This window comes from Sus scrofa, chromosome 4, assembly GCF_054392235.1.
Source record: "Sus scrofa isolate SSC_HxYL_T2T_F1_AM1 chromosome 4, Sscrofa_HxYL_maternal_Yorkshire_Landrace_v2.0, whole genome shotgun sequence".
In the NCBI taxonomy this organism is placed as follows: Eukaryota; Metazoa; Chordata; class Mammalia; order Artiodactyla; family Suidae; genus Sus; species Sus scrofa.
Window position 1 is genome coordinate 130,357,351 of NC_139386.1, and position 15,237 is coordinate 130,372,587.

Genomic DNA, 15,237 nt, shown 5'->3' on the forward strand with positions numbered 1-15,237 from the left:
GGTTCCCAGTCTAGGGGTCAAGTTGGAGTTGCAGCTGCCAGCCCGCACCACAGCCACAGCACCACTGAGCCACGCCTGCGACCTACACTGCAGCTTGTTTGTCACGGATCCTTAACCCATTGAGCCAGGCCAGGGATTGACCCAACCAGCAGAGCCACAATGTTAACTCCGTGTACTTAATTTTAATACAGAAGAACAAACCGATTATAAACTGCCTATTCCTTTTACCAAAGTCATTTTGATAGTGTTAGAAAGTGGAAACAGGAGTTCCCATCGTGGCTCAGTGGTTAACGAATCCGACTGGCAACCATGAGGTTGCGGGTTTGATCCCTGGCCTTGCTCAGTGGGTTGAGGATCCAGCGTTGCCGTGAGCTGTGGTGTGGGTTGCAGACACGGCTCAGATCTGGTGTTGCTGTGGCTCTGGTGTAGGCCGGTAGCTACAGCTCCGATTCAACCCCTAGCCTGGGAATCTCCATATGCCGCGGGAGCGGCCCAAGAAATGGCAACAAGACAAAAAAAAAAAAAAAAGAAAGAAAGAAAGAAAGTGGAAACTAAACAAAAAACCCCAGACTGATGGTTTTCAAACACGTTGGCAATGAATCACAGGGTATGTTACGCTCTGAACACAGCGTGTACCTGGCTTCACTCTCCATTCAGTTCAGATTTGGATGCTATTTTTACCATTTTACAGGTGATTCTAATGTACTGCCAACATTGAGAAACACTCTTCTAGACAGCCTATTTAAGAAGACTCATTTTCAACAGATAATTTTTAAATGCACATGACAAAATTTATCCTTATTTCTAAGACTCACAGCTCAAGTAAGGACCTCAAAATATGCAAGTTTTTAATCAAAACTGTGTATTGGAATTTATTCTTCTTGGGCTTTAAAAACACATTAATTGATGAAAAACTAATGAAAGTTTAAAAAATTTAAATGATGAATGCTAATTATTTCTCTTAAACCTTCTAGCTTGAATGGCAAAATTACTCCAAAACTATTATTTCATACTTCCTACATTTACTGTATCATCCTCTCCCTTAAAAGGTAAAATAAAATCTAAACTTGAATCAAGGTTGTCCTTTTCCCCTTGCATGAAAAAAAAAAATGCAACACTGTCAATTTACGGAAGGCTTGGGCTGTAGTGCTAAAAAGAATCTATTTTATTTCTATTTTTAAGTCATTCGTAATTAAGAAAGTTTAACAAAGGAACTGCCAAGGAATTTGATAAATTTCTCTTTCAGAACATTTCACTGAAGCCAATAAAGACAGTGTAAAGCGTGAAGTGACAAATTCACTTTGTCTTAACCAAGTAAAGGACTGATGCCATAACCATAGATTTTTTTGTGTGTATAACTATTTTTTGGGTTTTTTTTGTTTTGTCTTTTTCTGGCTTTTTGCCTTTTCTAGGGCCACTCCCACAGCATATGGGGGTTCCCAGGCCAGGGGTCTAATCGGAGCCGTAGCCACTGGCCTACACCAGAGCCACAGCAACTCGGGATCCGAGCCGCATCTGCAACCTACACCACAGCTCATGGCAACGCCGGATCGTTAACCCACTGAGCAAGGCCAGGGATCGAACCCACAACCTCATGGTTCCTAGACAGATTCACTAACCACTGAGCCACGACAGGAACTCCTGTGTATAACTGTTTTAACAATTGAACTGATAATCATTCCTATAAAGTATTTTCTCCCACACTCATCAAGTATCTTATATTTCGACAATGCCTAAGTTATTAGGTACAAGGTTAAAATCAAGAGCAGTCTTACTTAAGAGCTGCTCCATCAGATTGTTTCTCAGTAATATTATTAGTCACAGGACTAATCTGTTAATTATATTCCTCTCTGTTACATCACTCAAGAGAGACAACCTTGCTAGGCACTAGAAAATTCACTTGCTTGTGTGTACATCCCAGCTCAGCTTAGCTAACACAGGATCTATGCATATGGAATTTATTTCATTGTCGAATTTCAATTTCATCTTTGATCAGCATTTAATGACATTTTGGGTTATGAAAAAAGTTTAGAAAGGTTTTATATTTATACCAATGTTTAATTATTGTTCTTATCAACACATGAAAATCTGTACACCTAATGTCAGTCCAGAAGATAATTTAAATGGCAAGATTAAATCACACTGAAATTTACAACTAGATACTTTTTCTAGCCTTTCTTTTATTTTTTCAAAGATTCAGGATTTCATTATAATTCTATCTCGGGACTGATCTGATATCCTTTTTTTTTTTTTGTCTTTTGTCTTTGTTGTTGTTGTTGTTGTTGTTGTTATTGTTGCTATTTCTTGGGCCGCTCCCGTGGCATATGGAGGTTCCCAGGCTAGGGGTTGAATTGGAGCTGTAGCCACCGGCCTACGCCAGAGCCACAGCAACGCAGGATCCGAGCCGCGTCTGCAACCTACACCACAGCTCACGGCAACACCGGATCCTTAAACCACTGAGCGAGGGCAGGGACCGAACCCGCAACCTCATGGTTCCTAGTCGGATTCGTTAACCACTGCTCCACGACGGGAACTCCTGATCTGATATCTTGTTTGAAATTATAATTAAAGAATTTGTAAAATACATCTTTCCTTGGAACTTACTCCTTTGCCATTTAATTAATCCTGTTTTTTTTTTTTTTTTGGCCATGCCTGCAGCATGCAGAAGCTCCCCAGGCCAGGGATCAAACCCGTGCCACAGCAGTAACACAGTGGCAACTCCAACTTCAATCCTTAACCCAACCTGCTGAGTCACCAGGAAATTCCCTAATTAATACCATTTAACAAAGCAGAATTAGTCCATATTTTTCAAACATGCATAAAATAAGGTCTAAGATTACACAGACGATAACAATTTATAAACAGCTCTTATACTATTTGCAATACTTAAAATGTTTTTTACCCTTAAAACATTTTAGCCTACCTAAACAGAATAATATTGCAGTAAAGAGAGCAACTCATTATTAAGAATCAATACTATTAAGGAATTTAGAAAAGTTAATTGAGAGATCTGTCCTTGATAATAGAAATTATGAAAGACTGTGACTTGGTTAGGAAAACGGCATATGGTCAAACTGCTATAAAAATTTAGGAAGATAGGTATTAAAAATAGATTAAGAAAAAATTACTGAAGCTCAACATCTTTCTATCAGAAAAGAATTTCTTTTTTTTCCTGTCTTCTTTTTAGGGCTGCACCCATGGCATATGGAAGTTCCCAGGCTAGGGGCTGATTCAGAGCTACAGCTGTCAGGCTATACCACAGCCACAGTGATGCAGGATCCAAGCCGAATCTGCGACCTGCACCACAGCTCACGGCAACACCAGACCCCCAACTGATCGAGGCCAGGAACTGAACCCAAATCCTCATGCATTCTAGTTTGATTCGTTTCTGCTGCACCACAGAGGGAACTTCAGAAAAGAATTTCTCACAGAAGCTTTCAGAAGAGAGTCCACTATTAAAATTTGGGTGAGGAGTTCCCCTTGTGGCTCAGCCATAAGGAACCTGACGAGGATCCATGAGGATGTGGGTTCAATCCCTGGCCCTGCTCAGTGGGTTAAAGGATCTGGTGTTGCCGTAAGCTGTGGTGTGGGGTCACAGACGTGGCTCAGATCTGGCCTTGCTGTGGTGTAGGCCGGCAGCTGTAGCTCCAATTTGATTGCTAGTCTGGGAACTTAGATATGCCCCAAGTGCAGCCCTAAAAAGACAAAAAAAAAAAGAAAAAAAAAGAAGTTGAAAAGTGTAATTATATGTGTATCTCCTACCTTGAATAATCAAAGTCTTATTTAATCAGAATTCTGGTTACATAAAGATATTCAAACTATAAGTCTCAGTTCTTAACAAATCAAAATAAAAAGTTACAAAATCTTATTTTCAGTTAATTTTTACTTATGAAACAAAGAATTTGCTAATATACCCAATCTTCACAAATTACATTTTTTCTATAGTCCCATTTCCCTTCACTCTAAAACTAGGACTTGGAAACAAAAAAGAAGGGGGGGGGAGTTCCCATCGTGGTGCAGCTAGGAACCATGAGGTTGCGGTGAGGAGAGGTGCCTGGCCTCTCTTAGTGGGCTGAGGATCCAATGTTGCCATGAGCTGTTGTGTAGGTCAAAGATGGGGCTCGGATCCTGCATTGCTGTTGCTGTGGCCATGGCACAAGCCAGCAGCTACAGCTCTGATTGGACCCCTAGCCTTGGAACCTCCATGGGCCAAAAGTGTGGCCCTAAAAAGCAAAAAAAAAAAAAAAAAGCAAAGAAAAGAATAGTAGATGCTTTGCTTATTTTTAAAATAGGTTTAGCTGATGACAGAGTCACAGTTTCTAGTCCTTTTATCAGTTTTTGTGGTTCTCAGAAAAGTTACAGATATACATAAATTGTATATATATGTAGTTAGCTTTGCATTAGAAATCAAGAACCTTACAAACCCAAGAACCTCATGTACTTTAATGGGTACAGCTGATGTTAATAGGAAAAACTGCTTCATTTACTAATTTCTTTTAATAGGCAAGGACAGAACTTTTTTCCCCGTTAAGCACTGCGCTTGCAACTTATACAGTGTTTCGCCAATGAAGTAGGTAGGTGGTTCATAAAACGACGAAAATTTCAAAGATAAAAGATAACTCATACTATCCCATCATTTAGAAGACAAATCGACCTTAGTGCCACAAAACTATACACCATGCCTGAAGTAGTTGAGAAATAAAAAATCTGCTCCTTTGATTTTAACAGTTTTTTAAAAAACGGCCTCTGTTACTTGAAAAAGATGACACTAAATAAGAATGTCAGTCATAAAATAAAAATTCAGCAGTTTTAAAATTAGAATTCTGAGGCTGAGTTGTTCTCCTAGAAAGTTAGGAAAACACAGTAGATGACAAACATTCTTTCCTTCAAGCAACATACTGGAAGATTCTATCAGAAACTGATAATTCAAATTAAAATTAAGGTACTTTATTGAAGTACTTTTCCTCTTAATACTCAAGGTAGTTATTGCTCAGTAGTCAAAATATAATTAGATAATTCAATGAGTTCTATCCTACAAATAAAACACAAAGGGCTTTAACTTAGTAAGCCACAAATGCTTTATTAGATGAAATTACAAATGCTAGTCACAATTTAAAATACTAACTGCAACTTAAAGAGTTTTTCCAGCATTTTTTATGCTAAAAGTCAACTATAAGGAAATAATGTATCATCTGAGTCTTTATTTTTTCTTGCATGACAAATTTCAACACAAATAAAAATTCTGCTCATTCTAACAAAAAATGTTTACTACTTTAGAAATGTAAAAACAAAACGCAGCCATCAGGGCCACAAACTAAAGAGAATCAAAAATCAAACAATGCAGGGCAAGGGCAAGGCAGCAGCCCCGACCACCAGATTGAAATAAGAGGTACATGCTTACAAGTGCTAAGAATTCCTGATGTGACAATATTCTGCGTGGGGTGTTTTAAAGAGAACTGAATCTCATGGCAAACAAAAAAAAATCTCATTTAAAAATAAAGCAAAATTTTAGGACCCAAAGCGCCCTGCACTTGAATTTGCCTTTTGGTGACTAACGATGGAACGCCTCTGCCAAGTCTGTATCCTGCGGGCAGTGACCACCTGTCAACTAATAGCCAGCAATGACAGAGCACCGAGGAAATATGAATGAGTTAAGCTTGACAGAGTTGATGATAAACTATATAAGGGAATCTGGTACTTTAGCATAACTGAGCATCTGAATTTAAAGTACATTTTTCTATAAATGGAAGATAATATATTACAGCGAAGATAACACTGAAGTGGAAAAAAAATCTGCTTTATACTGTTCCTGGGATGGCTGGTTTCTTAATTCAAAACTGATTCTTCAATTTAAAATATATTGTCACAACAGCACATACTTTGCAACCTTAGAACGATCTGATGTATCCGACTAAAGTGAAAGATGTCTTCAAATCACCTTTTACTTTATCAAAAGAGTGAAGATCAGCATTTTATGATTTGACTGTTTAGTTATTAAAATTTCACATTATATATTGAAATGATCCCACCATTTAGTACATTATTTTCAATATTACGTATAATGCGAAGTTTTCTCTTTTAAGAAAAATAGTAAGATTGTCAACATGCAACGAAATAGTAAGTGCGGCATCCAAACCATCGATTCTGAGGAAGTAACAAACATTTCTTCAAACTCTAAGTCTCAATATTACAAGAAAAATCTCTTCCCACAAGCAGAGGTGCGCTTAAGGGGGCGGCTAACCTGATTCAGAATCGCTGCTGTCTGAGGAGCTTGAAGCACTGCTACTGCTTTCAGACTCCGAGGAGCTACTGCTGCCGCCGCTGCTGCTGCTACTTTCACTCAATCTGGAACCACTTCCAATGGCCACGGGTGACTGAGTCTTTTCAGCTACAAAACAGGGCAAGACATTAAAATGGCAGACATCAAACAGTCACAGAAAAGTCCAAAACTGCTACTGGAGTTCCCGCTGTGGCTCAGTGAGTTAAGAACTAGAAGTAGTTGAAGACGCTCTGACCTAAACTGCAGCAGTATCTTCTCAGATCCACCTCCCAGAGGAATGACGACAAAAACAAAAATAAACAGGAGTTCCCTATGTGGCTCAGTGAGTTAAGAACCAGCAGTAGTCTGAACATGCTCCAGACTTAAACCACAGCAACAACTTCTCAGATCCACCTCCTAGAAGAATGACGACAAAAACAAAAATAAACAAATGGGACCTAATCAAACTTAAAAGGACAGAAATGCTATAAAATTCGGTTGTGATGATTATTGCACAAACTGTAAATGTAAAAATTCATTGAGTTACAAAAAAAAAGAACTAGTAGTAGTCTCCACGAGGATGTGGTTTGACCCCTGGCCTTGCTCAGTGGGTTAAGGGTCCAGCATTGCCACAAGCTGCAGCCGTAGGTCGCAGATGCGGCTTTGATCTAGCTCTTGCTGTGGCTGTAGCCTGGGCCTGCAGCTGCAGCTCCGACTGGACTCCTAGAATGGGAACTTCCATATGCCACAGGTGAGGGCTTAAAAGAAAAAAAATTGAAATTCAAAAATAACAAAAAACTGCTACCTACATTTTGTTTGCCGTTTTCGGGAATTCAACTGATTATTGACATCCAGCAATCGCTTTTCCAACGCTTCTTTTTTCTGTGAATGAAGTTCTTCTTTGGACTTCATTATTCTCTTACCTGTGTGATTTAGGAAGAAAAAAAAAAAAAAAAGAGTGAGTATAACCCTGAACTAACACAAATACCAGACTGATTGCTACTCACACAGAGAGATACGTACCCTGAGGTTTTAGTGGTCTTTTTCTTAGACATGCAGCAACATATTTCTCCAGTTCTCTCAGTGTTGATGCTTTCAGTGTTTCAAAGTCTATCTCTATCTCATCAGGGTTGGAATTTCTCAGGGAAGGCTCTCTGGACTGTATTATGTGAACAACCCGCCCAAGTTTATCCCCAGGGAGTTTGTTTATATCCAAACTTAACTGCCTTTTCTCATCATAGTTCATAGGTTTAGCATTATCTTCATCTTCAGATTTCACAGCAAAAACCTGTGGTTTCCTCTTCTTGGGCTGACTGTAACACAAGTTAAAATTAATTAAATGTATGGACTTCCCCTGTGGCCTACAGCATAACTACACAGAACTGTCTCTGCAAAGGCTCTGGTTTGATCCTTGGCCCTGGAACTTCCACATGCTGTGGGTATGGCCAACACTTAAAAAAAAAAAAAAAAAAAAAAATCACTCCTTTTTTTGTTTGTTTGTTTTTTGGCCAAACCTGCGGGGTGTGAAGTTCCCAGGATAGGAACTGAACCTGTGTGATGACCCAAGCCACAGCAGTGACAATGCTGGATCCTTAACCTGCTGAGCCACACGAGGGAACTCTTCATGGGTTTCAGGCAATGCAATTGTAGCAAAATGCATCATAAAAGATACTTACTTGCATTTGGACTTTTCCTTTAACTTCATTTGCTTAAACTTTTTCTTTGGATTTTCATCTCTGTTTTCGGTCTTGTCTTTTTTCTTTTCCCTTTTAGCCTTCTCCTTCTTTCTCTTCAGCTGACGCAAAGGTACTTGGGACAGAACCTGTAGCTGTTGATGAACAGCTCTGAGCTGATGAAGGAAAAATTCTTTAAACATTAACGGCTCTAAATAATTAAAGACAGTAGGAAAAAAGGAGAAGGCACTCAAAAGTCAAGAATATCCTTTGTGAAATTCCCTTCATAAATTTGTTATTTTGAAGGGCATACTTCAAAGACTATCATGTGCTCAACTTAAACTTTTATCTAAAAACAGACCAACAAACAATCATTCATCTTGCCAGGTGGTCTTAAGTCTTAAATCACTGATTTGTTAGGACTGAGCTCCAAGCAAGTCAACATTTTATTTTATTTTCGTCTTTTTGACTTTCCTAGGGCCGCTCCTGCGGCATATGGAGGTTCCCAGGCTAGGGGTCGAATCAGAGCTGTAGCTGCTGGGCCTACACCGGAGCCTCAGGAACACGGCATCTGAGCTGCATCTGTGACCTACACCACAGCTCACGGCAACACCGGATCCTTAACCCACTGAGCAAGGGCAGGGGCCGAACCCGCAACCTCATGGTTCCTAGTCGGGTTCATTAACCACTGTGCCACGATGGGAACTCCGCAAGTCAACATTTTAACACAAAGCATTGCAAATGCTAAAGATTTCATTCATAAAATATCTCAGGTTATGTCATATAAATTGTCTCAATGAGAATCAACTATTGTGGTTAGGAATATAAGTAATATAGTTTTAACATGTATAAATTATTGAGTAGGAAAAAAGACTATTACACACTAAAAATATGCCAATAAGTAACGTCACACTTGCTAAGTGATCTAACAGCTTTTAACTACAAATAGGATTTTATAATAAATCAGCAGCAGCTCATAGAAAGAAGATAAAAACTTGTATCATGGTACAGCGGACACAAATCTGACTAGGAACCATGAGGTTGCGGGTTTGATCCCTGGCCTTGCTCAGTGGGTTAAGGATCCGGCATTGCCGTGAGCTCTGGTGTCGGCTGGTAGCTGCAGCTCCAATTAGACCCTTAGCCTGGGAACCTCCATATGCCGTGGGTGCGGCCCTAAAAAGACCAAAAAAAAAAAAAAAACCAAAACCCCCTCATATCAATATAATCAGCTACCTGCTCCTGAAGCTTTGCAAGGCGCTGAACCCGTTCATCTTCCGAGTCACCAGAAGAAGTATCTTCAGAGGAAGCTTCACTACTGCTTTCTTTACCAAGGGTTTTTGTGGTGTCTGTTTTGATGTAGCATACAGGCATACTCCCAACAGGTTCATCTGGGATCTTCGCAAAATGCATTTCGAATACATCCTATAATGGAAAGTCAGACTATTAAGGTCTTTCACATTTCTAGTTTAATGCTTCAGTAACACCTTTTTAAAAAAGGTACATTTCAGTGTTACACTTTGCTGAGAATTCGATTTTTCTTTGTGGTAGTCGTTGCACAGTATATACACGTATATACACATATCAAATCACATTGTACACTTAAGCTTGTACAGTATCAATTATATCTCTAAACTGAAGGAAAAAAAAACTTTCCAGAAATACAGTAAGACTCAAGCTTCCCCGCCTACCAACCTGGGCAACTTTCTCCCTTTGCCAGGTAAGACAGGCCTCAGATGACACAGGGGAGCTTCTTGCACCACCTCCTGCCTTGTGCAGGTGCATCATTCTACGACCTGCCTTCCGGGGGCTCAGCCTCCAAAGCCCTTGAGCCGTCCCTTCAATGGGACACTGACCCAATCTTCTCAGCTGAGCTGTCTACGGTCCTCTCCTCACCATTATTTCCCCGACGCCTTCTCCACGTAGGGCAGCTTCACTAAAAGCTTCACTCCCCGTGGATGCCATACCTCAGGAAACCAACAACCCCCCACAGCTTTAAGAGTATAAATTATGCTTTAGTACTTGGTGTATAGGGTGGGGTGTATTCTTTATCTCTTAAGCTATGGTTCTAAAATTTTTAAACTATGTTCAGAGGAAACTCACTTTGAGAACATAAGTAAAAACTCACCTGAAGCATTCTTGCCATTGTCACTACTTCGTGATCTGGAGGGTTGTATTTGTAGCAATTCATGAACATTAATCTGACATCTGCAGCAAATTCATATGCATCTTTATATTCTTGGTTGTCCATTTTCCCCTTAATTCAGGAAAAATTACAGGATTCACAAACAACATCATTTAAACACCTATACTAAGTGTTTATATTATGAAATAATTCAAACATACAGGAAGAATAATCCAGATAATACCAAAACCAGATACCCACCATCTAGATTTGACAAATGTTAAAATTCTGCTACATTTGTTTTGCATTTTTAGATTTTTGAAAAAAAATTCCAATGAATTTTGACAACTAGAGATGGAGGAGGGCATTCCAAACAAAGAAGGAACAAAATCACAAAAGCAGGGGGAAAAAATGCTTCCAGATAACCTTGGATAGATCAGTTTGATTGTAAGAAAACAGTGAATAAATAAATTCCCTAAATCAGCCTTAACCATCTAAATGAAAGGCTTATATTAAAATTATCCTGGAATGAAAAGACATTCAAATTTAAACAGAAGAGAACCATCAGGATGGTTTATATGTTTAGGTAGCTGCACATCAAGTGGTAGAAGAGTGCAGAGAAGCCAGCAGGCAGCCGCTTCTATCCCCTGGAGTCCTGTAGGAAGCCTCCTACCCCAGCCGCCACACTGCTGCTGAAGCAATCATTATAAGGGTCAAGTGTGAGTATGTAATCCTCAATCCTCACGTTCGAGGCCTGCTCTCGGCCTCTCCAATGAGCGTCTTTCGTGTTTAAGCCCCTGTTTCCCTCCCGTCGCACCTTCGCCTAGTCCTTGCTTCATATTAGGTGTTTCACGTTGGCGTAAATATTGCGTTCTGGATGTTCTTCTCACCTACAGGGCCTTCGAGTTGCTCCCCCTGCCTAAAATATCCTATAACTTACTAAGTCCTATTTATCCTTTAAAACTCAGCTCACGTTTCCTTATTGCAGGTCATGTTTCATGACCTCTCAGTCTAAATAGTGTAAGAAATTAGGGGAAAGTAGAAAAGCGTATTATGAAGAGATAACGGGTAAACTTCTTTCTTTCAGAACATAAAACATGACAAACTTTGGATTGAAAGTGCTAATTTCTAATCAGGATGAATAAAATTAAATGCACAACTAGAAAAACAGATTATCTACAAGGGACTGAGAAGAAGACTGACAGCAGGCTTCCCAGTAGCAACAAGAGACGCCCAAAGATGTCCTAGTGCTGAGGGAAATAACTGTCGTTTTAGAATTCCACTGTGTTTAAAAGAAGAACCAAACTTCTTCTAGACAACAATAAATAAGAGAGGAATCCCCTAGTGGCTTAGTGGGTTAAGGATCTGGCGCTGTCACTGCTGTGGCGTGGGTTTGATCCTTGGCCCGGGAACTTCCACGGGCCATGGATGTGGCCAAAAATAAATAAATAAAGAATATACAGAGTTCAATGAGCAGTCATTCAGAAGGAAGAATAAGATAAATTATTTTGTAAATGCTATTCTTTCAGTAGTTTTCTGTAAAGTAAATATACATAATTAAATTTTCCAATAATTTAAAGCTTACAAATCGGCAATGACAAAAATTTACCAATCCAGCAGAAGACCAAAAGATGCAGGGAGGATTGGAAAGCACATAAATGCCTTACCAAAAAACCTTTTTGTATTATAATCATGCAAATTAGAAGTATTTCTGAATATATAAGAAAATATCCACAGAGTGAAAATTTAAGATACAGAGTTTTATTACCTACTGTAATCCAAACATTGTGGTAAAGAGTCATGAATGTGTTTGAACTGAATGAAAAAATACACATTTTTTATTTTTTATCTTTTTTATTTTTTGCTTTTTATGGCTGCACCCAAGGCATATGGAAGTTTCCAGGCTAGGGGTCTAATCGGAGCTGCAGCTGCCAGTCTACGCCACAGCCACAGCAACCTGGGATCCAAGTCAAGTCTGCAACCTACACCACAGCTCATGGCAACATGGGATCCTTAACCCACTGAGCGAGGCCAGGGATCGAACCCATATCCTCAAGGATACAAGTTGGATTTTTAAGCCAGTGGGGCACAACAAAAACTCCAGAAAGATACATTTTTAAATGTACACATGATTTACTTCAGGTGGTATGACTACTGGTGATTTTAATTTTCTGTTATCTTTTTCTGAATTTTAAATTTCTTTTCATAAGGCAACATTTACCTTGATGGTTCCAAGATCCATTGGATTTTTCACAATATCATAGTAGTTATGTAGTCCCAAAGCACTGGCATCAACAGGATTATAAAAGGGCCATGCATATGACAAGTGTTTCTTTGCAAGCATTTCTTTAAGAATCTCACTACAGTGCCTTAATTGTTCGGTTACTTTAACATTCTTTCCGGTTTTACACTGTTGCTGAGAATCTGGCAAAACAGTCTTTAGTGCATTTTCTTTCATAGGCGGCATTTTCCCTGATTTTTTTTCCGTAAAAAGCTTTGGGGACGGTTCACCACTTGCTTTAACTACAGAGGTCGTAGGCGTTGTTGTATCTGCTTTCCTCTTCACACCCTTTGTAACCTCAAATGAAACAAATTAACAACAAAAAACAGTAATTAAGGTGACATTCGGAGCAAGAGTTTTCAAACTTTGAGCACCACCCTTATCAGTTTAAAAAGAGAACCAATATTTAGCAACAAGTCTTATTTGTAAATATCAAAGTTAACTTTATTTAATAGTTCAAATATTTCCTTCCCACACCGCAAAGAATTGTCTTGTGCAAAAACCTCTGAGACCAATGAGAGATGGGGGGGCTATTTCTGAACACTTGAAATCAACTAGGATAACCAATTTTAAAAAGAAAATTATCAACTCATCAAGTTGTGAGCCATTAAAAGCTGCATCTCACACACACACACACATACAAAAACAAGCTGGATATTAATACCTACAAACATACCAAGACAGCTGAAATCTGTCCTTTAGAAATCTCTAAAATTTGGTTCACACCCCAGGTCACTGTTCACAAAGACAATGACTGCTGTCTGCTGAGGACCAATTTTCACATAAATCTTTAGAAAGAGACATCACAACAACCTTACACTGAATAGTTTAAAGCTACAGAAAACTTACCTGGGCCACTGTCTGTGAGGCAGAGTTGAGCGAAGCACCTTGTACCACGTTTGAAGGAGAGAGAGTTGTTTCAGGATATACGGCAGGAATCACTTGCTGCTTGAGTAATGTTTCCAGTGCTTTGGGGGACTGCTTTCCTTTAACAGAAGAAATCGCTACATTCTGTTGAGCACCTAGTAAAGTGTGACTGAGGGTCAATATTTGAGTAAAACATAGAACTAATACTATTTTTCCTAGTATTCTACTTTAATACATTTAGTTCAGCTTTTTCTGGAGGTTCCCGTTGTGGCTCAGTGGTTAGCAAATCTAAGAACCATGAGGTTTCGGGTTCGATCCCTAGCCTCGCTCAGTGGGTTAAGGATCTGGTGTTGCCGTGAGCTGTGGTGTAGGTCACAGACGCAGCTCAGATCCCGCGTTGCTGTGGCTCTGGCATAGGCTTGGCAGCTACAGCTCTGATTAGACCCCTGGCCTGGGAACCTCCACATGCTGTGGGAGCAGCCCTAGAAAAGGCAAAAAGATGGAAAAAAAACCAAAACATTTAGTTCAGCTTTTTCAAATATAAACACAGTATGCTTCCATTCCTCTCTAAAATCCTCCCAGTGTTAACAGTGTTAGACTAATTTAGATATCATACTGGAGACTCTAAACCTGTTATTAATGGTAGGCTTATTCACTAGTCAAAAAGGTGCCTGGCTTAACCTCAGATCAACAGCTCCGTGACTTTAGTTTCAGGTAGCTGTAAACTCAAGCAAAAATTCTGGACACCCTGGAGGCAACAGTATGCTCTTCATAAATATCCTAGGACAACTGTTTCATGAGCGGTGTTTTTTGTCTTTGGGGGTTCTTTGGCCACACCGCCTCATGTGGAAGTTCCCAGGCAGCAATCCAAACCATGGCAGTGACAACGCCAGATTCTTAACCCACTAAGAGAACTCCCCCCAAGACAACTGTTTCAGATGGCCCATCGCTGGCTGACACTGAACAACAGATGTGAACATGATTTTCTTGTCAATGTAGCCTTCAGATGATTTTCCCAAAGGAATATGTGTGCATATTCTTTTGCCCTGTTTGTTCCCAGAGTGCTAGGACTGGAGGCAGCTGGATCACATCGCCCTGAAACCTATTACATTCAGCACTCGGTATCCACAGGTTCCGTATCTGAGGATGCAACCACCTCAGATGCAGTACACAGTTACAGAGGACCACTGTACTATGCCACTTTATATAAAGAACTGGAGCATCCAAAGATTTTGGTATCCATGGTGGGGTCCTGGAACCAGCCCCTCGGGGATTCTGAGGGATGGCTGTATTTCAAAAGCCCATCCTTCCATCAGGGCTCCTTCACTCTTTTCTAATTGCTCAGGCCAAAAAAATCTTGGAGTCACATCTTCAACTCTACTCTCACACCCAATATCCAATCCATCAGCAAATATTTGTGCTCTATCCTCTTACCTAGAATCCAACTACTATTACTGATGATAATAACCCACAATAGCATCCTAAGAGGCCTTCCTTTCTTCTAAGCGCTTTTTATATTCTACAGTCTATTCTCAAAAACCACAATAAACATGATCTTTTAAAATTCAAATAAGAACGTGACACTTCTGCTCATTGCCCAGTGGCTTCTAATCTTCTAAGTAAAAGCCCAAATCCCCACAAAGGCTTGTGAGGACCTATGACCTCTCTACCTTTGCCCCACCTGTGCCCGCCTTCCAACCACCCTCGCCCTCACTTATGTCACTCCAGACCACTGGCCTGCTGTCTTCAGGTCGGGGAGGCACAAGCAGACCGTTTGCTCTGCCTGGCAGAAGATAGCCTCATGGCTCAGAGCAACACGCCCTTCGGGCCTTTACTCAAAAGTCACCTTCTCAAGCCACCCTGTTATAAAACAACCTTCTCTCTCTACCCCACCACTCTCTCGTTCTCTAATTTTTTTCCCCACATCTTTATCATATTTAACATACAACTCTCCAAATTCTTGCTAAACAAACTCAGGAACCAAACAGATTTGAATGTGTTTTAAGGTAGAGCTGATATTCCTCAGTCTCCAAAT

General features: G+C 39.9%; 1 protein-coding gene across 3 annotated transcripts in view; it reads right to left on the reverse strand.

Annotated features, from left to right (window-relative positions):
- Positions 1-15,237, reverse strand: part of BRDT (bromodomain testis associated) — a 57,608-nt gene that overhangs the window by 23,523 nt on the left and 18,848 nt on the right. For all 3 annotated transcript variants that reach the window (XM_021090248.2, XM_085024005.1, XM_021090249.2), the window contains 8 exons: positions 13,185-13,357; positions 12,276-12,632; positions 10,058-10,186; positions 9,166-9,354; positions 7,936-8,108; positions 7,283-7,572; positions 7,069-7,182; positions 6,242-6,388 (listed from right to left, as the gene is read on the reverse strand). In XM_021090248.2, the coding sequence (XP_020945907.2) occupies positions 6,242-6,388; positions 7,069-7,182; positions 7,283-7,572; positions 7,936-8,108; positions 9,166-9,354; positions 10,058-10,186; positions 12,276-12,632; positions 13,185-13,357 (1,572 nt within the window). The remainder of the gene's footprint in view (positions 1-6,241; positions 6,389-7,068; positions 7,183-7,282; positions 7,573-7,935; positions 8,109-9,165; positions 9,355-10,057; positions 10,187-12,275; positions 12,633-13,184; positions 13,358-15,237) is intronic.